Genomic DNA, 25,547 nt, shown 5'->3' on the forward strand with positions numbered 1-25,547 from the left:
CCGGAAAACACTTCTGGGCCCTGAACACAGGAAAACTACAAGTGTCTTTGTCACAAATGAAACTCAGACTGGATACCAACCAGATGGCAGGAGTGCAGTGTGAGTGTGGAGCCTGGGATCTTCTTGAGGAGATTGCAATCTGTGTGTTTCTAGCTGGAGATCACGGAGTTTGAACAGAAATGAACTATGAACTCCTTGGCTATTTCAAGTCCTGAAAGATGAATCTGTGAAAGTGCTGCATTCAATATGCCAGCAAATTGGGAAAACTCAGCAGTGGGCACAGGACTGAAAAGGTCAGTTTTCATTCTAATCCCAAAGAAAGGCAATGCCAAAGAATGTTCAAACTACCAAACAGTTTTACTCATCTCACACGCTACTAAAGTAAAACTCAAAATTCTCCAATCCAGGCTTCAACAATATGTGAACTGTGAACTTCCTGATGTTCAAGCTGGTTTTAGAAAAGGCAGAGGAACCAGAGATCAAATTGCCAACATCCGCTGGATCATCGAAAAAGCAAGAGAATTCCAGAAAAACATCTATTTCTGTTTTATTGACTATGCCAAAGCCTTTGACTGTGTGGATCACAATAAACTGTGGAAAATTCTGAGAGAGATTGGAATACCAGACCACCTGACCTGCCTCTTGAGAAATCTGTATGTAGGTGAGGAAGCAACAGTTAGAACTGGACATGGAACAAGAGACTGGTTCCAAATAGGAAAAGGAGTACGTCAAGGCTGTATGTATATTGTCACCCTTCTTATTTAACTTATATGCAGAGTTTCATCATGAGAAACGCTGGACTGGAAGAAGCACAAGCTGGAATCAAGATTGCCAGGAGAAATATCAATAATCTCAGGTATGCATGAAACCACCCTTATGGCAGAAAGTGAAGAGGAACTAAAAAGCCTCTTGATGAAAGTGAAAGAGGAGAGTGAAAAAGTTGGCTTAGCTCAATATTCAGAAAACGAAGATCATGGCATCCAGTCCCATCACTTCATGGGAAATAGATGGGGAAACAGTAGAAACAGTGTCAGACTTTATTTTTTTGGGCTCCAAAATCACTGCAGGTGGTGACTGCAAGCATGAAATTAAAAGACACTTACTCCTTGGAAGGAAAGTTATGACCAACCTAGATAGCATATTCAAAAGCGGAGACATTGCTTTGCCGACTAAGGTCCGTCTAGTCAAGGCTATGGTTTTTCCTGTGGTCATGTATGGATGTGAAAGTTGGACTGTGAAGAAGGCTGAGCACCAAAAAATTGATGCTTTTGAACTGTGGTATTGGAGAAGACTCTTGAGAGTCCCTTGGACTGCAAGGAGATCCAACCAGTCCAATCTGAAGGAGATCAGCCCTGGGATTTCTTTTGGAAGGAATGATGCTAAAGTGAAACTCCAGTACTTTGGCCACCTCGTGTGAAGGGGTGACTCATTGGCAAAGACTCTGATGCTGGGAGGGATTGGGGGCAGGAGGAGAAGGGGACGACAGAGGATGAGATGGCTGGATGACATCACTGACTCGATGGAAGTGAGTCTGTGCGAACTCTGGGATTCGCTGATGGACAGGGAGGCCTGGCGTGCCGCTATTCATGGGGTTGCAGAGAGTCAGACAGGACTGAGCGACTGAACTAAACTGAACTGAATTTACCTGGGTAAAGTGACAAGGCAAGAGCAGAGTGTTCGTTGTCTATGGATTAGAAATTCACAGAAGAAACCTGCATTTCCAGTGGATATGACAGAGAAAGGCTGTCACCTCCTCTAGCGTCCTGGTCTTAAAATGAAAGTCTCAACTCCACAGCTCTTCTCAGCTCTACTCTGGGATGCTGGGGCTCCAGTTGTTTTCAGTACATTTCTCCTTTGCCTACAGATTGCTTTTCTTTCAAAGTTCTCCAAACCAATTCCAAGAGATGGACGAGAAGGCTGGAGTATGACTGATGACAACCGTCATCAATTAGGAAAAGGAAAACTAATGATTGCTGCTAGATGCTCTGTGTCACCAGTCAGATTGGCCAAAACTAAAAAGGATGATAAGATCCTGTTTTGGTCAATGTGTGAGAACATATAGGGACTTATATGGTCTTGAATATAGATTAATGTACCATTGTTATCATGGACAGCTGGCAGTATGCATGTGCAAGGTTTATGTGTTTTGACCAATAATATTGACTTCATGGCCCCTTGTTCAGAGAAAGACTCTCGCTTCCGTTATAAGACACCTGCATACACTTGTAGCAGTCTCTCCTCTAAAGGCACTAATTTCTGAGAAGGACCGACTCTAGGAGGTGACCCTGCCAGCCTTTAGGGACTGAAGTCTTTATGGAAAACAACGAGGATCAAAGACAGGCCAGCCCAGGGCTGGAGAGCAGAACCTCACACTGCATGGCCCTTGCTCTTTTCTTCCTGCCTGTGCCTTGCTGCTGAAAGACGGAAACCCAACAGAGAGTTGATTAGGTGATTTTAGAAATGTCTTCAAGAAGTAGTAGAGTAGTACTCACACTAAAGAAGCAAGAAACATGATTAAGGAGTAATGTGTGTGATTTTCTGCATTCATATGAATGCAGAAATCTCTATGATTTCCCTATTATTCATTCTTATGGTAGATCAAAGCATTTTCTACTAATCCTTCTTTCTCAAAGAATTTCTGTGACTTCCTAAGAATACTTCTAGAAGTCTGAAACACAGAAATTGGAATTGTCTTCAGCATTGAGCACAGGAGAGTTCATACACTGAATATACTGTGAAACTAGCCCCTAAGTTAAATATTTTTACCAAAGACCTAGTATCTTTCCGGTGTTGCCTTTCAGTCACTGCCTCAGGCCAGCTGACCAGTCTGCTCCCTGTGGGCAGCTACTCTAGGACTCTCACTCTCCTGATTATTTGTGCCAAGCACACTTTTATGCTTCTTGTAATATGGATTTATTGATCCAAACAGTAGTCCTATGAAAAACTACTGTTATTTTCCCCATATTTGAGAAGAAGATCAAGACAGAATGCATGCCTGCATGCATGCTAAGTTGGTTCAGACAGGTCCAGCTCCTGTCACCCATGGACTGTAGCCCACCAGGCTCCTCTGTCCATGGGATTTTCAAGAAAGAATACTGGAGGGGGTTGCCATATCCATCTCCTTAGTGTTTGTGATATTTTTCAGGGTCACACTGCTGTTAAATAGCAGAGCTGCATTCAAAGGTTTTGAAACTTCTAGAGCTCTCCTTTCACTTGTGCTCTCTTCCAGTGATTTCCACTCAGAGAAACTTTGAAGCCAGAAACCATCACAGAACAGAGCTCCTGTGTTGGAGGCAGTGAAGATACAGTGTAAGGGAGTGGATTGTTCAGTAAAGCCGGACCGAGGAGACGGTGGGAGGAAGAGTAACAGGTGTCAGGCTCAGCCACTCAGGACCATATGTTCTCAGCTTCCCTGGAGGACGGGAGTCCTCCCCCCACATACTGACACCAACCATTCTCTGTTGATTGGGTATAAACTAGTTATACTTGTGACTTCAGGACTACTCATCTACCACCGTTTCAGAGACTCCTTTCTACCTGTTTCTTTTGGGTGGAGGGGGCTGCACTGCACAGCTTGCAGGATCTTAGTTCCCTGACCAGGTATCCATGGCACCTGAGCGTCTCACACTGGAAGCATGGAGTCCGTCCACTGGACTGCCAAGGATCCAGAAATTCTACCTTTTGACAATCATTTCCTGAAAAGTGATACAACTATTCTGTAGTATAAATGGACAAATGCTATTCTATGATAGGTTTATGTAGACCAAATAAGTATTTAATTCTTCATAATGAAAACAGTAATTACTTTCATAAGAAATTAATAAATAAACAAATTAGAAGATTAATGAAATGAACATATTTTCTAAATTTTATTACAATGCAGAAAAACATTTTTACATGAAAATATAAATATGATGAGATAAAATAAATACATAAATAAACATAAATAACATCATGGCAGTCATCCCTTACGGACTGATCCCTGTGCAGTTGAATACTTTTATTATCTACTTGCTTATTGCTACTGAGAAAGTACTATTGATTGAATTCAGGAAACCTGGTGGCTAAAGCAGAAATCAGAGTCTTCTAAAATGACTTCAGGGGAGCGTACAAGGGTGATGTGGCATCTTAGTCACTGAGAGTCATATCAAGATGAGTTTAGGTCTCCATCCATCATTCTTAACCTTTCTTACAAGCTGGCTGATGAAGACAAGGATCTCATGATTTCCACTCTGACGGTTTCCCAGGCACAGTCGCTGTATTCCTTCTCTTGCAGGTAGACATGGATGCCCTGGAAGTACCTCTTCACGGCCAGTGTGGGGCCCGTCCTTCCCAGGGCAGAGTCTTCCTCTCCCATCACCTGCCCCAGGCAGGCATCCAGGTGGTCCAGCTGCTGATGGAGTCCAGTGCGGAGCTGCTCCAGGAGGGTGGTGTTCCAGGCAGCAGAGGAGCGCTCTGTGTGGAAGAGGTTGAAGCTCTGCTGGAGCATCTCGTGGAGCACAGAGATGGCCTGGGCCTCCTGGAGCTGGCTGCCCTCCACCATCTCCTGGGGGAAAGCGAATTCTTTTCTGTCCTGCAGACAGAAACGAGGGGAGATTCTCCTCATTTGGCCCAGGAGTCTGAGGTTCTTCTTGCCAAACAGCACGTGGTTCTGAGACAGGTCACAGCCCAGGGATCCTCCCGGGCCGTAGCTGACCAGCACCAGGGCCATGAGTAGAGAGAGCACGAAGGCCATGGGGAAGATGCGGCTGCTGCTGGGCTGGCTGAGACGGCGTCTGGTGGAACCTTGAGGTAGGTTCTCTGATGCCATGCTTTCTAAGCGAGGCCATTAAATAGTGAACATGGTAATTTTCATTTTCTAATTGTTTTAATAGACTTTCACTTCCTTTTTTGATTTTCACTTATGTATTCACAATATGATCAAAGAAAGTGTCGTCAAAGTATTAATTTTACCTATTTCCCAATAATTTCAAATGTACCCATCCGATTGTATATGTCAATTAAATGAGAATGTTTTTATTATTCATCACTTTTATTTACACTGTTCAGCACGTTTCTGCTCAGAGTTTCAGAGCTGGAGGAAGGACATTCAGTGATGGTGTCTCTCACTGGAAACTTATGTCACAGAATCTAGTGAGTTTCAGTCATTCATTCGGGCAGTTGCTTCCACTGGGCATCTCTGTTCCTCTGTCTCTTTCTTCCTGTGAGAACGAAGGACGGTGAGAACCAGGCTACTCGTTCAGGTAATTCTATAGAATTGAATGAAAGGTTATTTAGAAAATAATTTGTTAATAAAATGGTATTTTTAGCAGTAATATCGGGATGTTTTTTACTTGTTTAGGACCCTAATCCTCAGGAAGGTTTCCAAACCTCTCAATGTACTTTAAACGTTCCCTGAGGGGCTTCCCTGGAGGCTCAGTGGTGAGGAGTCCACCTGCCAACAGGACCCCATGCGGTCCTAGAGGATGCGCGTGCTGCAGGACAGTGAGCCCGGGGGCACAGCTCCCGCCCTGTGCTCTAGACCCCGGGCCCTCACCACCGAAGCCAAGTGCACTGGAGCCTGAGCTCCCCAACAAGAGAGGCTCCCACAGTGAGAAGCCTGTGCCCCACAACTAGAGAGGACCCAGCTCTGCCACAACTAGAGAGAAGTCCGTGCGGCAGTGAAGACACAGCACAGTGAGAAATGAATAAATGAATAAAATTATTTCAAAAGTCCCTCTGACTTTACATATAGCTGCTGAGTGCGGTATGTCCCTACTGGAAAGAAGAAAAAGATGATTGATCCATCAATGTCCTGAAGATTGCCTACATTAAATACATGAATTCCCACAAAGATCTTTGTTGCTTTGAGAAATTGTATTCTTCCAGTGTTCACTTTACTAACATATGTCCTGTGAGGAAAGCTCTGTCCCCCTGTTGCTAAATGTATTAAATGTATTAAAAGCCCTGCACATGGAATAACTTAGGTGCACGCACAGAGGAGCCCCTGGTGTCTCCACCATTGTTCACTGTGGGGCGGGGTTCCCTCTATTTACTGTGTTTCTCTGGGAGGCTGGACAGTCTGGACCTGAGTGTTTGGCAGGCAGAGCAGGTGAAGTCATAGGAGAGTGTCTGACAGAGCTAGAACTTTCACTCTGGTTCTGCTTTGAGTTGGTGGTTTGCAGTCGTAAGGGGAAATTGACAACCAGAAACCGTAATGGAGAAGGACACAGCTGTATGAGTGGAGAGGACGCCTTCATGCAGAGTGAATGAGGAGAGCACGCTGGGGATTTCTGCACTGGGAGGAAGTGCTGAGGATTCCGGTGCATCCTCCTAGAAGTCAAGGGTACGCATTCCTTTGATTGAATTATTCAAAGTTTAGCAATGATATATGTGTTGAATATATATAAATAAGCTTGAGAAACCCTTTTACGTCTTTAGAGTCACATTTCTCATGGCAGCTACTGGTTCTGCATGGCCTCTCTTAGCTGTCTCTGCAGTCCCCAGCGTTCCTGTTTTTCTTGCCTCCATTTGAAGAGTTCAGGAAGACTCTTTTCTCAGGAATGGCCAAGTGTAGAAAACTTCCTCTCCCTTCCTCATCCTACTCCAGGATCCTAGACTCCACATATGCAGATTGACCTCCCATGATGGATGTGCTGCTGCTGCTGCTAAGTCGCTTCCGTGTCGCTGGGATTCTCCAGGCAAGAGTACTGGAGTGGGGTGCCATTGCCTTCTCTGCATGATGTATGTGGTTCTCCACTAACCCATGAAGGCGCTCCGGTTCTTCCAGGCCCCAAGCAGGCACCTGAGTCCATGACCTGGGCTTTTCTCCACCCATCTCCCTCCCACCTCTAGTCTATGTCTCAAGAATCACATTCAATCCCCCCTCAAATTTTCCATTGTTCCTTCTATGACCCAGGGTGGGTGACCCTCTCCCCTCTTTATTAAGGTGAATTCAATGTAGGTTTATCTTGTAGGATCAGGCTTTGGGTCAGGTTTTATTCAAAGATGTGTGCAAGCCCGTTTGTTTTTTTCAAATTACTTTTATTTTCTGTACTGAAAAACAAGAGTAGTCTTGTACAAAACATAGTACAAAGCAAGTATCTTATGAATGATAAAGATTTAAACTCTATGAACAGCCTAAATATTTCTGATAATTTAAATAAATAAATAAATATTACAACTTTTTATGATATGGAAAATGGATTCTTAAATCTGTTTTAAACAATTATGGTAACTAAACCTTTAACATACATTTAAATAAGCCCATATATTAGCTATTACTTATGTTTCATCGGACACAAAAATAGAGTTAAATGTTGCACGTTGAGTCTTAGAAAATAGCCATTTAGTTGACCAGATGCACTGTTTCAGATTCAACGCCTTCTTCATTTCCTGAGTTTTCTGATGAGCTTGTTGGCTAAGACCAAGCACCTTCTGATTTCCATGCTGACAACCTCCCAGGCACAGCGGCTGTATTCTTTCTCTTTGAGATACACACTGATTCGCTGGAAGTAACCCTTCACAGCCAATCTGGAGTTCTCACTGCCTAGAGGTGACTGTTCCAGTGTCCTTCCCTCCCTCAGACACACGTCCAGGTCCTCCAGCTGCTGATCAAGTCCCACGAGGAATCTGTCCAGGAGGCTCTCGTCCCGACCTGCAGAAGAGCCCGTGGTGCTGAAGAGCTGGAAGGTCTGCTGGAGCAACTCGTGCACAACAGCTGTGGCTTCTGTCTTCTCAGGCCTGGTCCAGTGGGCACTGTCTCCATCTGACTCCAACGTGTGAAGCTTTCCAGATAGCCATGGCTGGCAGGCAGCTCGCAGCCCAGGGAGCACGTGGGGCTGGAGCCGAGGATCACCAGGGCCAGCAGCATGGAGACGGGGAGGGCCATTGGGATGCTGGGGGCTTGCAGGACCGCCTGCAGGGGAGGTCTAGGCAAGTTCTGAGGGCTTGGGGTGATGGGTGGCTCTTAAAGAGTGAGTCGAGAAACTTTCATTTTCTGGGTTTTTCCACATTTTCCCTTTCCTTTCTTTTTCTACTCTTTGTAATGAAATTAATAAAAGCACTGATTTTTGCCATGAGTGCCTATTGGGGAACATCAAATCATGCGTGCCACTGTGGTTGATAGCTACACAGACATATATTATGCTTTTCTCACCTCCTTAGTTGTTTCTGGGAGAAGAGTCTGATCAAAGTCAGAGAAGGGACAAATATTCATACAATTGTGGCTTTTCCAGGTCACCAAGAAATGTTCAGTATGAAAACAGCTTATAAGAGAAGCTTTTGATATTTCTCATTTGTCCCTCATTCACCCTTTTCTCCCTTCTTTAAAAAATTTTGGTTCTGTATGTACCTTTATGATATCGCCTGAGTAGGCCTTAAGCTCCCTGGAGACATTATAGGGAACAATATCACCAATATCATTTGTTAAAAATGAGTTATTTTGCAAGTATAATCCACAAGGCACTTTTTAAGGTGCTGGTTGTCCTAAACAACTCATGTTCGCCTGTGTTTATTTCTCTTTCTCCTCTACCACTGCAATATTTCAGAGGATATTTTGCTTCAGTCTTTGTGTGATCATGCAGCTAATCTCATCTCCTTAGATATTTCACAGGGGAGTGATAATCTACCATGCACTCAGGGATACTGAGGTTGCAATTACATTTCTCCTTGTAATGCATGTCTCTACCAATTCTGTAAGGTACAGATAATTTTTAATAATATTAATGACAGAAATTTTTGCATGCAGCCTCTCAGCAAAGTGTTTTTAATAAACATGAATTAATCTTCACAGCTTTCCTATGAGATAATTAGTATAATTATTGACATGTTTGCAAATACTGCTGCTACTGCTGCTAAGTCGCTTCAGTCGTGTCTGACTCTGTGCGACCCCATGGATGGCAGCCCACCAGGCTCCCCCATCCCTGGGATTTTCCAGGCAAGAGTACTGGAGTGGGTTGCCATTGCCTTCTCCAGTTTGCAAATAAGGAAACTGAAAACTCAGAGAGATTACTTAACTTGCTAACAGTCAAGAATAACTGCATAAGTGGTACTTGACCACTGTACTCTTCAGCCTCCACATTATTCCTCATTAACCTTAAGCATTCTCCTTTAGCTACATAACATACAGTTGTAATTAAGTAATCCCTCGAATTATGTAACATTTGACTGCCGTGAGAGATTGTAAGCTCCCTAAAGGCAGTAATGGCACATGTGGAGAATCCAGGAAGGTGTCTGTCCCAGAGGAAGTGCACAGAGGGGTCTCTGTCCCATGGCTGTTGGTCACTAAGGCATGTCCACTCTCTTTGATCCCACGGACTACAGCACGCCAGTCTTCCCTGTCCTTCTCTATCTCTCAGAGTTTGTTAAAATTCATGTTCATTGAGTCGATCCAATGCGATCGAATCATCTCATCCTCTGTTGTCCCCTTCTCGTCCTGCCCTCACTCTTTCCCAGCATCAGGGTCTGGGCTCTTCCCATCAGGCGGCCAAAGTATTGGAGCTTCAGCTCTGTCCCAGAAGTAGTTCTAAGAGAACTATCCACACCAAAGTTTGAGTAGACCTAGGATTTGAAGACTGTTTCAGAAAATGAGAATCTTCCGAAAACAAAGATAGAGAAATTTAAATGGATTTTTTAACTTTCTGGATAATTTCTCAAAATATTATCTCAGGTGGAGACTGAGACTCTCAGAGTTGTTGTTTAGTTGCCATAATCTGCCAGGCTCCTCTGTAGAGCTCAACAAAGCACCACTTAACGATTGGAACTTATCAGGTGCAAAGGGAACTGTGTACTCAGCTGTCATCTGATGATTGTATCATCCCTGGGACGAGAGAATGGCACTCTTGTGACAATGAAGAATAGGAATTGGAAAGGAAGACCTTACTTAGTGTTCCTCTAAAATAGGAAGCACCTTGTCAGAGCAGACAGCTCGGCCCAGTGCATGAGACAGTGGACATGGGGCAAGATCCCTGGGTTGATGTCACAGCTCCAGCCTGCACTGCCTGTGTGACCTGCGGCACTACGGTTTCTCCTCTTAAATGGAACTGATCATCACAGAAGTTTCACTGGATTTTTCTGAAGATTGTAGGACGTAACATACTTCTGACAATGCTTGGACATATAAGCATTCAGTATCTGTTAACTGTTCCCACGAGGCAGAAAATTCACACATCCATCTATGGAAACTGGACAGAATTTCCCTGAGATGACCTGCCTCCCTTCCCTTAATGTTCAGCTCACTGGTCAACATTATCACATCTAATCTCATCTCTGCGTGAACATGATGTGCTGTCCAAACACTACATCTAGTAGCTTCCAGGGAACAGCTGACCTCTCACACATGAATAGGGGGACTGTGCGGTCTGTTCCCCAGTCTCTTTTCAGGGTGAGTTAATAGGTTTACATCCTCAGAATCCAATAACCTCGACGAAGAGTGAGAAATGTAAACAGACACATAAAGATAAATAAATAGATACTGGGAGTTAGCAGAGCGGTCCTCTACCCTTTTAGGCAACACTGTGCCTAAGAGCCTGCCACCCTCCTTGGCTCTGTCTGCAGCTAAACAGTGTCACATAAGCTGCTCTGAAATCTGTCATCTGTAGAGCTCTGCATCCCTGTTTGTGTAGTTAAGTGAGATTTTGTCACTTGGCAGAGATGTCACTGTACGTTTTTCAACTACATCAATTCATTTCTCTTTACCTTTGTGCATTACTTCTTCATTCACTGCTTACTTTTAATTTCTAGGAATGTTGACTGAGTGGAAAATTTGGATCTCTTGAAAAATCACGGAGGAAATACATTAAATATTCCATTCATTTCTGTTTTCTGTTCCTGCTTTTGCAATAAACCTCAAAGTGGAAATAGAAAAGACTGTAGGAGCATTAGCACAGCTTTTACAAACTGAAATACAAATGACAAAGAAGAGGCAGCAATATGAAAACTGCATAAAAGTACCTAAGGAAAAAGCGGGTTCCCTGACGTGGCGGGACAGTGGCCTGGGCTAAGAAGGCACATTCTAACCACTGAACACTTGGACAGCAGTGGTGGTTACACTTTATTTCCATCAGAGTGACTTTGGAGGACTCATCATCTTGGTATAAGCTTAGTTTGTAACCAGGAAGAGTTAATTTTGAATTTATACTGGTTCTGCTTCTGTGACTTCAACTCTTTTCATCCCAGAAATTCACATTTGGGAAGGCCAGAATCACAGATAGATATGACATCCTTGTTGACATGACATGAGATATTCCATTTCACACCACCCATGAAGTGACTGTAAGGAAGTGCAATCAACACATCCTCCTACCTGGGGCTTGCTTGCTATTCTGGGAGATATGTTTGGGAAATAAAAGTCTTTTACTTTATTTCCTCACCTCCCGCCATCTCTGATTGAAAAGAGAGTCTGACATCCAGGATCCCCACAAGATGGTTAATTTGAGGCACTGGCCTTTCATCTTCTCAGTCAGCCACTTCCCGAATGAAGTCCTTTCCTGATCCCAACACCTCGTCTTGGATTCACTGATTTACCCTGCTGCAAGCAGAGCCACCTGGCCTCTGTAACAAGCTCAGCATAGTGATTGGCACCTAAGAAGTGTTTAGTAATTTTCTCAGTTATGGAGAGTAAATAAAACCAAAATTGGCAAATTAAAAGCTCTGCTGCAGAGAAGAAGGTGAGATCCGTGCATATAAAGTGAGATATTTTTCACATCTGATCAAATCCTTCAAGAGGAATATGCAGAGGGAGCAAAAAAAGATTTGAAAAAGAAGTCTAACAACGTTTCCCGAAAAGTTGATCTTAGCATCAGGAAGAAAGATCCAATAACTCTTAATATATCACTAGTTCAAAGTTACTGAGATGATAAACATTCCATTGACTTAGAACGTCTACTTTTTTAATGAATACATTTTACTTTTTTAATGAATACATTTTACTTCAACGTAAGGATACAGAAGAGCAGAAACTCATGACAGATTTGCAGGCTCTTGAAGTGAAAGGCAAGCCCAAAATGAGGTAGTTCATGAATCTGGGTAAACTCAGAATGTGAAAACTTTGGACTTCATATATAAGAGGCACACAGCAGAAGATCCTTAGATGAAATGAAGATGAAACAAAGCTCACAATCGCTCATCTCAACCGGAATGCTTCCTTGTGGAATTGACCAGTGGCTCTTCATCTCCTCAGTGGTGACACTCATGATGCTCGTCTCTACCTGCATCTCTTCCTCTGAGTCTATGAACTGCCTCAGAGCCTTGACTTGGAAAAGCAGGAGACCTTCACATTTGAATCAAATAAACACAATCTCTCTCTTTCCTGTCTGGGGTACAGGAAAGACTTCAGATTCCCTCAGGAGCAGGTGAGTGGCGGCCAGCTCCAGGAGGCCCAGGCCATCTCTGTGCTCCACGAGATGCTCCAGCAGAGCTTCAACCTCTTCCACACAGAGCGCTCCTCTGCTGCCTGGGACACCACCCTCCTGGAGCAGCTCCGCACTGGACTCCATCAGCAGCTGGACGACCTGGACGCCTGCCTGGGGCAGGAGATGGGAGAGGAAGACTCTGCCCTGGGAAGGACGGGCCCCACCCTGGCCATGAAGAGGTACTTCCAGGGCATCCATGTCTACCTGCAAGAGAAGGAATACAGCGACTGCGCCTGGGAAACTGGCAGAGTGGAAATCACGAGGCGCTTTCTGTGTCAACAAGTTCCTAAGAAAACTCAGGAAGTTAGAAGGAACCTGATCCTCAGCGACTCGTGTCCTAGCTCAGACTCTTCATTGTTCAGTCATTTCCAAAACTCTAATTTCTGCCTCAGCTATGAAAGAGTTTGAATGACAATCGATATTGGCATTAATGTTGAGAATATCAATACCAGCTGCTTTTAGAATTAGAGGTAATATATCTGATGCCCTGCGGCTGAATCTTATGGAATAACATGTTTTTGTATGAATGTAACTCATTTATTTATATTCATTCATTTATTTTCATGGCACTTGCCTTTCTATGTTCTGTTTATTACATGCATGCATGCTATGCATGCTAAGTTGTTCAGTCGTGTCCGACTCTATGCGACCCTATGGACAGCAGCCCAGCAGGCTCCTCTGTCCACAGGATTCTCTAGGCAGGAATACTGGAGTGGGTTGTCATTTCCTTCTCCAATTTGTTCCATAAGAATATATAATTTTCTTTAATAAAATGTACCTTTTACTTACTCATGACATTATCTGAAGACACGTTTCCTCCTCTTCCTTCTGGGTCTCTTCCCAGAGCCCGAATGCTGTGAAGCGACAGAGAGAAGGTGCTGAGCCGCTCCTTCCTTTGTCTGCGGGCCTTGTGCAGAGAGTCTCGAGTGTGAGAGGCAGAGGCCCCGACCGCACAGAGCTCACACTGGAGCAAGGACACTGCCTTGAAAGAAGTAGGCGTAAGATAATTAGGTGTTTACATCTGGGCCCTGGGCTACACGGAAGTATCAGATGCTGATGGCAGTCAGTATCCTGGGAAGCTCATTAGGACCACGTTTAAGCGACTTAGCAGCAGCAGCACCAGCCGTCTCCCCAGGGAAGTAATCCGAAGTATGAGACTTGAAGAATGAGCATGAATTTGTCAAGTAACTCATGAAGAGCAAAATAAGAAAACAATAATACACAACCAAGCACAGCACGTAGAGTGTCCCTGCAGCAGGAATGGCTCTGGTGCTTTAAAGGCGTGAACAAGCCCGGAGTCCGTAGACTGTACTGATGCCTGCAGGGGGTAGCATGGCATGGCCCTGGAGACATGGAAAAGTGCCCAGCGATAGACTTTTGAATGATGTTAGATTTTATCTTAGGAACCAAGGAAATTACTTGCGAATTTAAAGCTACAGAGCCACTGGGACCAAAGCAGAGGCAGGGAAATTCCTGAAACCAGTAGTTCGCAAAGTGTGGTCTGTGGGCCCCTGCAGATCCCCAGGACACTCTACAGGGATTCATGAGGTACAATAATTATTAGAGTGATATCAAGATCTTATTGTAGTGATATCAAGACTCCAGTGCTGTGGTGTGGATCAAAGCAGTGGCACTCAGTGCCTAGTGATTGTCCTGTTTTTCCCGATCATATACTTGAAGTTTTAAAAAAGGACAGTTTCACATAAGAAGATCCTTAGTGAAACAGCAAGATGATGAATTTTATGAAATCTTCACTTTGGAGTACACATTTGAAAAATCCTCTCCGTTGTAGTCTTGTTGACATGCTGTGTGGCAAGCACGTCCGCTGCATGCATGGTGACTGTTCTCAGGAGAAGCCCTTGGATGACCATTATTTGAGTTACGAGCTAAACTACCACTCCATTTTCTCTAAGGCAAACCATTCAATACCACAGTTATCCAAGTCTATACCCCAACCAGTAACGCTGAAGACAAAAAAGTTGAATGGTTCTCTGAAGACCTACAAGACCTTTTAGAACTAACATCCAAAAAAGATGTACTTTTCATTATAGGGGACTGGAATGCAAAAGTAGGAAATCAAGAAACACCTGGAGTAACAGGCAAATTTGGCCTTGGAATGCGGAATGAAGCAGGGCAAAGACGAATAGACATTTGCCAAGAAAATGCACTGGTCATAGCAAACAGCCTCTTACAACAACACAAGAGAAGACTCTACACATGGACATCACCAGATGGTCAACACCGAAATCAGATTGATTCTATTCTTTGCAGCCAAAGATGGAGAAGCTCTATACAGTTAACAAAAACAAGACCAGGAGCTGACTGTGGCTCAGATCATGAACTCCTTATTACCAAATTCAAACTGAAATTGAAGAAAGTAGGGAAAACCACTAGACCATTCAGGTATGACCTAAATCAAATCCCTTATGATTATACAGTGGAAGTGAGAAATAGATTTAAGGGCCTAGATCTGATAGAGTGCCTGATGAACTATGGAATGAGGTTGGTGACATTGTATAGGAGACAGGGATCAAGACCATCCCCATGGAAAAGAAATGTAAAAAAGCAAAATGACTATCTGGGGAGACCTTACAAATAGCTGCGAAAATAGAGAGGCGAAAAGCAAAGGAGAAAAGGAAAGATATACGCATCTGAATGCAGAGTTCCAGAGAATAGCAAGAAGAGATAAGAAAGCCTCCTTCAGCGATCAGTGCAAAGAAACAGAGGAAAAGAACAGAATGGGAAAGACTAGAGATCTCTTTAAGAAAATTAGAGATACCAAGGGAACATTTCATGCGAAGATGGGCTCGATAAAGGACAGAAATGGTACGGACCTAACAGAAGCAGAAGATATTAAGAAGAGGTGGCAAGAATACATAGAAGAACTGTACGAAAAAGATCTTCACAACCCAGATAATCACGATGATGTGATCACTAATCTAGAGCCAGACATCCTGGAATGTGAAGTCAAATGGGCTTTAGAAAGCATCACTACAAACAAAGCTAGTGGAGGTGATGGGATTCCAGTTGAGCTGTTTCAAATCCTGAAAGATGATGCTGTCAAAGTGCTGCACTCAATATTCAAACAAATTTGGAAAACTCAGCAGTGGCCACAGGACTGGAAAAAGTCAGTTTTCATTCCAATCCCAAAGAAAGGCAATGCCAGAGAATGCTCGAACTACCGCACAATTGCACTCATCTCACACACTAGTAAATTAATGCTCAAAATTCTGCAAACCAGGCTTCAGCAATACGTGAACCATGAACTTTCTGATGTTCAAGCTGGTTTTAGAAAAGGCAGAGGAACCAGAGATCAAATTGCCAACATCTGATGGATCATCGAAAAAGCAAGAGAGTTCCAGAAAAAACATCTATTTCTGCTTTCTTGACTATGCCAAAGCCTTTGATTGTGTGGATCACAATAAACTGTGGAAAATTCTGAAAGAGATGGGAATACAGACCACCTGACCTGCCTCTTGAGAAATCTGTATGCAGGTCAGGAAGCAACAGTTAGAACTGGACATGGAACAACAGACTGGTTCCAAATAGGAAAAGGAGTCCATCAAGGCTGTATATTGTCACCCTGCTTATTTAACTTCTATGCAGAGTACATCATGAGAAACGCTGGACTGGAAGAAACACAAGCTGGAATCAAGATTGCCGGGAGAAATATCAATAACCTCAGATATGCAGATGATACCACCCTTATGGCAGAAGGTGAAGAGGAACTCCAAAGCCTCTTGATGAAAGTGAAAGAGGAGAGTGAAAAAGTTGGCTTAAAGCTCAACATTCAGAAAACGAAGATCATGGCATCTGGTCCCATCACTTCATGGGGAATAAATGGAAAACAGTGGAAACAGTGTTAGACTTTATTTTGGGGGGCTCCAAAATCACTGCAGATGGTGATTGCAGCCATGAAATTAAAAGATACTCACTCCTTGGAAGAAGAGTTATGACCAACCTAGATAGTATATTCAAAAGCAGAGACATTACTTTGCCGACTAAGGTCCGTCTAGCCAAGGCTATGGTTTTTCCTGTGGCCATGTATGGATGTGAGAGTTGGACTGTGAAGAAGGCTGAGCGCCGAAGAATTGATGCTTTTGAACTGTGGTGTTGGAGAAGACTCTTGAGAGTCCCTTGAACTGCAAGGTGATTCAACCAGGCATTCTGAAGGAGATCAGCTCTGGGATTTCTTTGAAGGAATGATGCTAAAGCTGAAACTCCAGTACTTTGCCCACCTCATGCGAACTGTTGACTCATTGGAAAAGCCTCTGATGCTGGGAGGGATTGGGGGCAGGAGAAGGGAATGACAGAGGATGAGATGGCTTGATGGCACCACCAACTTGATGCACATGAGTTTGGGGAACTCCCGGAGTTGGTGATGGAGAGAGAGTCCTGGTGTGCTGCGATTCATAGGGTCGCAAAGAGCAGACACGACTGAGCGACTGAACTGAGCTGAACCACTTCCTTGATAAGATCAAGTTTTACTCTAGAGAATGACAGACAAATCACAGTCACTCAGAAGTGGGCATTTGACAGATATTTTCTTATACTATTTCTATTAATGTATGAACATTCTTGTTGACTTTAATGAATGAGGCCAATCTATTTTCAATTCATGTTTCCAGGATATGAATCCATCTCAGTGTGTATCTTTGCTTCTGAAAATTTGAAGAGTAGTGATTTAATATCCATGAGTTTCAAAATTTCTAATTCTATGGTTTAATTTTGGCTTGACATAATTTATCAGGATGATACATCTTGAAATGATGCTTTAAAATAATATTAAAATTAATTGTAGGCATTGTGATCTGGGCACACAACTTATACAAATATTTTTCCCCTGGAGGAATTATGGATATATTCTGTGAAGTCTAATGTATGATAATGTTCATGGATGGTTTATAGATATTTGAATCAAGTTATATTTCCTATTGTAGATTAAGGGCCCAAGAATGTTAATCACGAAATTCGTCCTGTAAATCATAGTTTCAGTTCTTCTCTTTACTACTTTATAGATGGTTTTTTAGAAACTAGTAGCATTGTCCTGGGCTTCCCAGGTGGAGCTAATGATAGAGAACTTGCCTGCCAATTCAGGAGACAAGAGGAGACAGCAGTTTGATGCCTGGGTGAGGACGATCCCCTGGAAGAGGGCATGGCAACCCACTCCAGGATTCTTGCCTGGAGAATCCCATGGACAGAAGAGCCTGGCACCTATGGTCAACAGAGTCACAAAGAGTCAGACACGACTGAAGCGACTTAGCTCAAGCACAGCATTCAGGGGAAACTTCACTGCTCTGGTGTTTCTGTTCACATTGCTATATAATGTTATATTTTTTACTCATTGTTTTATACCATTTGAAATTTAGCTCAAGCATTTTAAAAATTTAATTATAGATTCAGTGTGTTTCTTAGGTATATTGAACTTCTTTCTCATGAAGAATAATTTCTTTCTCATGTGTTTATTTCTGGAATTCTCAAGTGTATGAATATTGATATTAATGACAAAGATCTCGTTGATATTAAGATTGCCACCTCTAATTATTTCCTACATGATACTTTCTAGCTCTGTATTGGCCCCCTTCTATGTTGCCCTTGTTTTGCTATTAAGTATTTAGTGTTATTTGATCTTAGGTTTTTCTTCCTCTTCCAAGTAATGATGGAGTTTATGTACTGTCTCCTTCCATCGGCTCCAGTTGTTTCAGGCTCTGATCCGGGCTGCAGAGTAGAAGGGCTGTCCTCCGTGGTGAAGAGCTGGAAGCTCTGCTGGAGCATCAGATAGCGGTTGCAGGGGCCCTGAGTCATCTGCACTGGAGTGATCATCTCTCTTTTCCGAAGAAATGTGAAGTGGCTCTGTCCTTTGGGAGCGACTGAGAGTGGATCCTTTGCATCTATTTCAGAAGTTTGAAGACTTCCCTGTGTTTCTGGCGGTGGATCCCAGGCTCCTTCCAGCGAAGAGAGCAAGCAGGGGTGCAGCAGAGTATTCCCTATGGTGCCACGGGGAGGCGCTGCGACAGAGTGCATTTCAGCCCTGCCCTGGGGATGGGACCTTGGGGGATGGGACCTTGGGCGATGGGACCGTCGGAGGGCGTTCCGGACAAAGGAGGACCCTGAAATGGCTGTGAAACTATGGATGTTTGCGCTGAGAAGTCGGAGGTCTTCTGGCAGGTGTAAAACAGCGGAGGCGATGAGAATATTGGCTAAAGGACACTGGGCCAGAGTCCTGCCACACGTGAAATCCGGCGGGGGTAGGCGGTGGATTCAGCTGTTGCAGATAAGAAGGCTGGAAAGTGTTGCGGACACAGTGAGAGCCCACGTCGCAATGAGAGGAGAGGCTGTGGGCACTGGGGGCGGTGTTGCACTCACTTTAGGTGCCGAGGTGGCCAAGATTATTCGCTGTGGGACGATGGGAGGGCTTTGTGCTGAAAGCGACGCGCAGCGGAAGCGATGAGACTGTTGGCTGTGGGGCGATGGGAGGGCGTTTCTCACACAGGGGAGCCCGGCTTGGCTCTGAGACGAGGAGTCCGCGTTGCGGACAAAGTGAAACCGGACGGTGGCGAAAAACACTGGTGGTGGGACTATGGACAGCTTTGAGACAAAGTTAAACCCCGCGGAGGGATGAGACCACCGGACGATGGATGGGTGTGGTCCACACAGGGGACCCTGGAAGTGGCGACGAGACTATTCGCTGAGGCAGGATGGAAAGGCGTTGGGCACACAATGAAACACGGTGGCAGCGCTGAGGCTTTTGGCTTCGAGTTGACGGGACGGCTTCGCGGACAAAGTGAAAGCGAGCACAGGTGATGAGACAATCGGCTTGGGGCGGTGGCACCGCGGTGTGGACAGAGTTAAACCGGGCGGTGGGGGTGAGACTGTGAGAGATGGGACGATGGGAGGACCTTGAGCACAAAGCGGAGCCAGGGGGAGTCAGTGAGGCTATAGGCGTAGAGCCATTTTGGACAACGTGAGAAACAGCCAAGGCGATGAGACTGGCCATGGGACCTGGAGTGCGTTTCAGCCAGAGGAGAAGTCAGCGGTGGCCAGGAGACAGATAAGCATGGGACGGTTTGGGGGACTTTCTGGGGCTGAGGAGGAACGCGGCCACCACCTGGGTCAGGGACCAAAGAAGTGTGCGCCCTGGAATGCTCTGGAATTTTCAGGGTCTCTCAAGGATTCGGCCTTGAAGTGGGGGAGTAAGTGTTGAATAGCTGAAAACTAGGAATATTTTAAAAAGCGCAGCACTTTGTTTGAATTAATTTTATATTGAATTATATAGTTATTTTAAAAGAAATATTTCACGTTTCCAATTTTACAATAAATTTATAGAAGATATTTTAACTATTAAGCATAGAATATTAAAATATATTTTGTATATAACAGTAGCACTTTATTAAACTTTATTTAAACTATATTTTCTGTGTACTAAAACAAGTATTTAATATCGTTTTACTTTTCTATCTTTCACGGATGTAAATTTAATATTTCCAAGATCACTTTTCGCTTATTTTTAATTGAGTGAATTAGCATGTTTGACAATTTCTAATGACTCTCAAGACAGTCTTAAGTATTTTCAACTCATGTTCCTGAAACCTCTTTCTGAGGACTACGTTGTTGGAAATAAGGGTTGGAGTGTACAAGTAAGTGAGAACATTTAGAAGGTCAGAATTTTTCATTTACTTTAGTAAGAATTTTATAAATTAATTGGAATTTGCCCAAATTTTATTGGCATAAAGAAGGCTTACTTTGTAAGACTCTCAAATGTAAGGTGGTGTACATTTTCCCCCAACTGAAAAAAAAAAAGGAAAAAAGCCCATATCATATAGAGGGGCCCTCCGGCATGAGGTACATTTAAAGATGTCTGGTACATTTAAAGATGTGAACAAGACAAGCGTGGGTAGACTGTGTGCATACATGGAGAGCATGCATATAACTCGGACATTCCTCATGGCTTCCTTGCATTTTAAATTCCTCAAAGGCAAGGGCCAGAAACTCGACTACTCTGCAGGCTTGTTTTGCAATGAATGCCTCCAAGGTGCTCTGCAATTTTTAATATGTGTTGTCACAAAAATCAAGTTGACATTGAAACTGCAACATTGACCTTTGTTTCATAAATAATTTATTTCTCATATAAAAGTTTAAATAAATAAATAATGCATAAATCAATTTAAAAACAACTTAGTCTTTAACTAACTGTCCATTGAAATCAGTGCATTGCATCATCATTTACTTCAAGAGCCTCTGCTGGCTGGAGTCTCACCTCAAAGTCACATTGTCTCTTCCCAGAGCCACAGGTGGGAGATGTTCAGTCCCGGAGGTAACCTGTTAGGCTCTTCAGGAAAGAAAAGTTCCTGAGCAATTGCACTTGCACGACTGTCCAGGCACACCTGTTGTGCTCCTTGGCCTTCAGGTACTGCCCGAGGTTGAAGTAGTATTTCTTCAGGCGAAGAACGGTCGTGTCTCCCATAGTGGAGTTTTGCTTCTGCATTATTTCCTTCTGGATTGGCTCCAGACGATTCATCTGCCCATAGAGTTCCTCAAGGAGGTGCTCAATGATGGTGTCAGACCAGCCAGTGCTGGAGAAGTCTCTGGTGAGAATATTGAAGATGTGCTGGAGCATCTCATACATGACCAATACGGCATCTTCCTTCCGGAACTGCTGTGCTTGCTTCATCTCCTCAGGCATCTGGAAGTCCATCCTGAACTCGAGGCAATGTTGAGGAGTTGAAGGTAACTGCCGCAGGAGTTTCTGGCACACCTCAAGGCTCCGCCCTTGTTGGAATCGAAGCAAGCTGTAACTCCTGCAAAGAGCTGTGGTGGAGAGACACAGCAGGAGAACCATCTGGAGGAGGCACCGGTAGGTCATGGTGAAATCAGGCCCAGGGCTGCCTGTTCTGCTAGTAGGTGCTGAAGCTGAGTCTTCAAGAGTTTGCAGAGTGAATGTCCTTCCTCCTTGAGTGTGGGCTATTTATACAGGGTAGCCCTCCATTCTTACTATTTGAGAGGAATTTCCCACTTTCAGGTCTCCCTTTCAGTTTTCCCATGTCATTTGAATTATTAGTTGCCTCTAAAACTTTTTTTTTTTCTTTACGCTCCTTGCTATTTTAATTTATATATACCATGGGGAAAAAAGATATAGAAACTGAGAATTTCTAATGTTTGTAAAGTTTCTCTGAATTGCTGAATGTTAAAGAAAAATATAAGCCACATCTTTTGAACTTGATTATTACAGGATTCGTTCATTTCGAAAGATTTTTCTTTTTTTTCTTTTCATATTATGAGATTTGTGGAGAGGGGGCCTTGTTTGTAAGAGTTTTCTTTTTCATAAGAATTAGGTTTCATTCTCAAATCTGCTATTACCAAACATCAATACTTGCAGTTTATGATTTTAACAAAGGCACCTATTTTTTTTTTTTTAATCTACAATAGAGTGATGTTCCTAGAGGGGTGGGAGAGGTTCTAGAGGGAGGGGAGATATATATACCTGTGGCTGATTCATGTTGCTGTATGGCAGAATCCAACACAATATTGTAAAGCAATTATCATTCAGTTAAAACTAAATATATTTAAATAAAAAGAAAAAATAATGTATATAAAAAACAAAATAGAATGTTGTTAAACTAAGTTGTTCTGAATTGTTTTGGAGGCCTTAGCCATAAGGAGCAAGACATCACATAACGTTATCAACCTTGTTGTTTTTCAGTCGCTAAGTCGGGTCTGACTTTTTGCGACCCCATGGAATGCAGAATGCCAGGCTTCCCTGTCCTTCAGTACCTCCCGGAGTTTGTTCAAACTCATTATCACTTCATGGTAAATGGATGGGAAACAATGGAAACAGTGACAGACTTTCTTTGCTTGGGCTCCAAAATCAGTGCAGATGGTGACTGCAGCTAGGAAATTAAAAGACCACTTCTTTTTATATGAATGTGCAATTTAAAATTTTCTGGAGGCCACATCAAAAGAGTAAACAGAAAAAAGATAATTTTAACAGTATATTTTACTTAACAATATTTCTAAATGTTATCATTTCAACATAAACCAATACAAAGTTAGTAGTAAGATAGTTACATTCTTCTTTTTCATAGTGCCTTCAAAATAGAGTACACGGTGTTAGTCATAGTACAGCTCAGGCTGGACTAGTCAAGCCCTCAGCTGGCCACATGGGGTTGTCAGCTCCATGGTGACCAACACAGCTCAAGCTGGAGGGAACAGTACAAAAACAAGACTAACATTAAAAATCAACCACTTGTAAAACTCTCACTGTTTGCAGATGACATGATCCTCTACATGGAAAACCCTAAAGACTCCACCAGAAAATTACTAGAGATCATCAATGAATATAGTAAAGTTGCAGGATATAAAATCAACACACAGAAATCCCTTGCATTCCTATACACGAATAATGAGAAAGAAGAAAAAGAAATTAAGGAAACAATTCCATTCACCATTGCAACGAAAAGAATAAAATACTTAGGAATATATCTACCTAAAGAAACTAAAGACCTATATATAGAAAACTATAAAACACTGATGAAAGAAATCAAAGAGGACACTAATAGATGGAGAAATATACCATGTTCATGGATTGGAAGAATCAATATAGTGAAAATGAGTATACTACCCAAAGCAATTTACAAATTCAATGCAATCCCTATCAAGCTACCAGCCACATTTTTCACAGAACTAGAACAAATCATTTCAAGATTTGTATGGAAATACAAAAAACCTCGAATAGCCAAAGCAATCTTGAGAAAGAAGAATGGAACTGGAGGAATCAACTTGCCTGACTTCAGGCTCTACTACAAAGCCACAGTCATCAAGACAGTATGGTACTGGCACAAAGACAGACATATAGATCAATGGAACAAAATAGAAAGCCCAGAGATAAATCCACACCCATATGGACACCTTATCTTTGACAAAGGAGGCAAGAATATACAATGGAGTAAAGACAATCTCTTTAACAAGTGGTGCTGGGAAAATTGGTCAACCACTTGTAAAAGAATGAAACTAGATCACTTTCTAACACCGCACACAAAAATAAACTCAAAATGGATTAAAGATCTAAATGTAAGATCAGAAACCATAAAACTCCTAGAGGAGAACATAGGCAAAACACTCTCAGACATAAATCACAGCAGGATCCTCTATGATCCACCTCCCAGAATGCTGGAAATAAAAGCAAAAATAAACAAATGGGATCTAATTAAAATTAAAAGCTTCTGCACAACAAAGGAAAATATAAGCAAGGTGAAAAGACAGCCTTCTGAATGGGAGAAAATAATAGCAAATGAAGCAACTGACAAACAACTAATCTCAAAAATATACAAGCAACTTCTGCAGCTCAACTCCAGAAAAATAAACGACCCAATCAAAAAATGGGCCAAAGAACTAAATAGACATTTCTCCAAAGAAGACATACGGATGGTTAACAAACACATGAAAAGATGCTCAACATCACTCATTATTAGAGAAATGCAAATCAAAACCACAATGAGGTACCACTTCACACCAGTCAGAATGGCTGCGATCCAAAAATCTGCAAGCAATAAATGCTGGCGAGGGTGTGGAGAAAGGGAACCCTCCTACACTGTTGGTGGGAATGCAAACTAGTACAGCCACTATGGAAAACAGTGTGGAGATTCCTTAAAAAATTGCAAATAGAACTACCTTATGACCCAGCAATCCCACTTCTGGGCATACACACCGAGGAAACCAGAATTGAAAGAGACACATGTACCCCAATGTTCATCGCAGCACTGTTTATAATAGCCAGGACATGGAAACAACCTAGATGTCCATCAGCAGATGAATGGATAAGAAAGCTGTGGTACATATACACAATGGAGTATTACTCAGCCGTTAAAAAGAATTCATTTGAATCAGTTCTGATGAGATGGATGAAACTGGAGCCGATTATACAGAGTGAAGTAAGCCAGAAAGAAAAACACCAATACAGTATACTAACACATATATATGGAATTTAGGAAGATGGCAATGACGACCCTGTATGCAAGACAGGGAAAGAGACACAGATGTGTATAACGGACTTTTGGACTCAGAGGGAGAGGGAGAGGGTGGGATGATTTGGGAGAATGCCATTCTAACATGTATACTATCATGTGAATTGAATCGCCAGTCTATGTCTGACGCAGGATGCAGCATGCTTGGGGCTGGTGCATGGGGATGACCCAGGGAGATGTTGTGGGGAGGGAGGTGGGAGGGGGGTTCATGTTTGGGAATGCATGTAAGAATTAAAGATTTTAAAATTTAAAAAAAAAAAGAGAGAAAAAAAAATAAAAATAAAAAATAAAGATCATTAGTAATCCTAAAAAAAAAAAAAATCAACCACTTTTTTTATATGAGCAATTTAAAGTTGGAAAATGACATTTAAAAATGATACCATTGACAATAACATAAAGTGTCTACTACTGAGAAACTGTCATAGCCAGAGGGGCCTAAGAAGACGTGGCAATTACAGGTAACGGGGCATCCTAAAAGACATCCCAGAAGAGAAAAAGAACATTAGGTAAAAGATGAAGGAGATCTGGGAATTCCCTGGAGATCTAGGGGTTGGGACTCTATGCTTTCAGGGCAGAAGGCCCGAGTTCCTTCCCTGGTCAGAGAACTAAGATCCCACAAGTCTCAGAACCAAAAATAGGAAAATAAATAAAAAGTTGCTACAACCAGAGTGTGTGTGAGGGGTGGGGCGGGGGGAGGGAGAGGCATTAGGAGCTCTTCATAAAGTGTAGACTAGGTAATTTTTAATAATAGTTTGTGACTGGACTGGCTCTTTGTGGCAGCAGGCGGGCTTTCTCCAGTTGGAGCAAGCGTGGGCTGCTCTCTGGCTCAGCTGCTCGGGCTTCTCCCTGCGGAGCTCTCTCCTGCTGCAGAGCACAGACTCCAGGGCCCAACTCAGTAGTTGTGGTGCACAGGCGCAGGGGCCTCTCAGCACATGTCATCCTCCCTGAGCGGGGCTGGGACCCAGGTCCCCTGCACTGGCAGGTGGGTTCTTAACCACTGGCCCACCAGGGAAGTCCTAGACTTTAATCCTTTCCAATGTAGCATTGACAGGCCCAATTACCTTCCCTTTTGGCCTCTAAGGACAAGTGTATAATTGAAATTTGATTCAGATTAGATGACCAGAAACTAATGAAG

The 25,547-nt window shown here is 43.0% G+C and overlaps 3 protein-coding genes and 1 pseudogene across 3 annotated transcripts; 1 reads left to right on the top strand and 3 right to left on the bottom strand.

Moving 5' to 3' along the window:
* Positions 1 to 1,963: 1,963 nt before the first annotated feature.
* On the bottom strand, positions 1,964 to 5,827 carry LOC114112822 (interferon omega-1-like). The gene has a single exon (XM_060409526.1). The coding sequence runs from the start codon at positions 4,808 to 4,810 to the stop codon at positions 4,190 to 4,192; it is 621 nt and encodes a 206-aa protein (XP_060265509.1). The 5' UTR covers positions 4,811 to 5,827; the 3' UTR covers positions 1,964 to 4,189.
* A 1,527-nt stretch (positions 5,828 to 7,354) lies between these two features.
* On the bottom strand, positions 7,355 to 7,870 carry LOC114113085 (interferon alpha-2-like; annotated as a pseudogene).
* Positions 7,871 to 10,258: 2,388 nt separating this feature from the next.
* On the top strand, positions 10,259 to 12,800 carry LOC121818509 (interferon omega-1-like). The gene is made up of 2 exons (XM_042242696.1): positions 10,259 to 10,363; positions 12,225 to 12,800. The coding sequence occupies exons 1-2, from the start codon at positions 10,259 to 10,261 to the stop codon at positions 12,798 to 12,800; spliced, it is 681 nt and encodes a 226-aa protein (XP_042098630.1).
* Positions 12,801 to 19,185: 6,385 nt separating this feature from the next.
* LOC114113004 (interferon beta-2-like) lies at positions 19,186 to 21,979 on the bottom strand. Its single transcript, XM_027964574.3, has one exon. The coding sequence runs from the start codon at positions 21,253 to 21,255 to the stop codon at positions 20,695 to 20,697; it is 561 nt and encodes a 186-aa protein (XP_027820375.1). The 5' UTR covers positions 21,256 to 21,979; the 3' UTR covers positions 19,186 to 20,694.
* Positions 21,980 to 25,547: the final 3,568 nt, after the last annotated feature.

Source organism: Ovis aries, chromosome 2 (genome assembly GCF_016772045.2).
Source record: "Ovis aries strain OAR_USU_Benz2616 breed Rambouillet chromosome 2, ARS-UI_Ramb_v3.0, whole genome shotgun sequence".
NCBI lineage: Eukaryota > Metazoa > Chordata > Mammalia > Artiodactyla > Bovidae > Ovis > Ovis aries.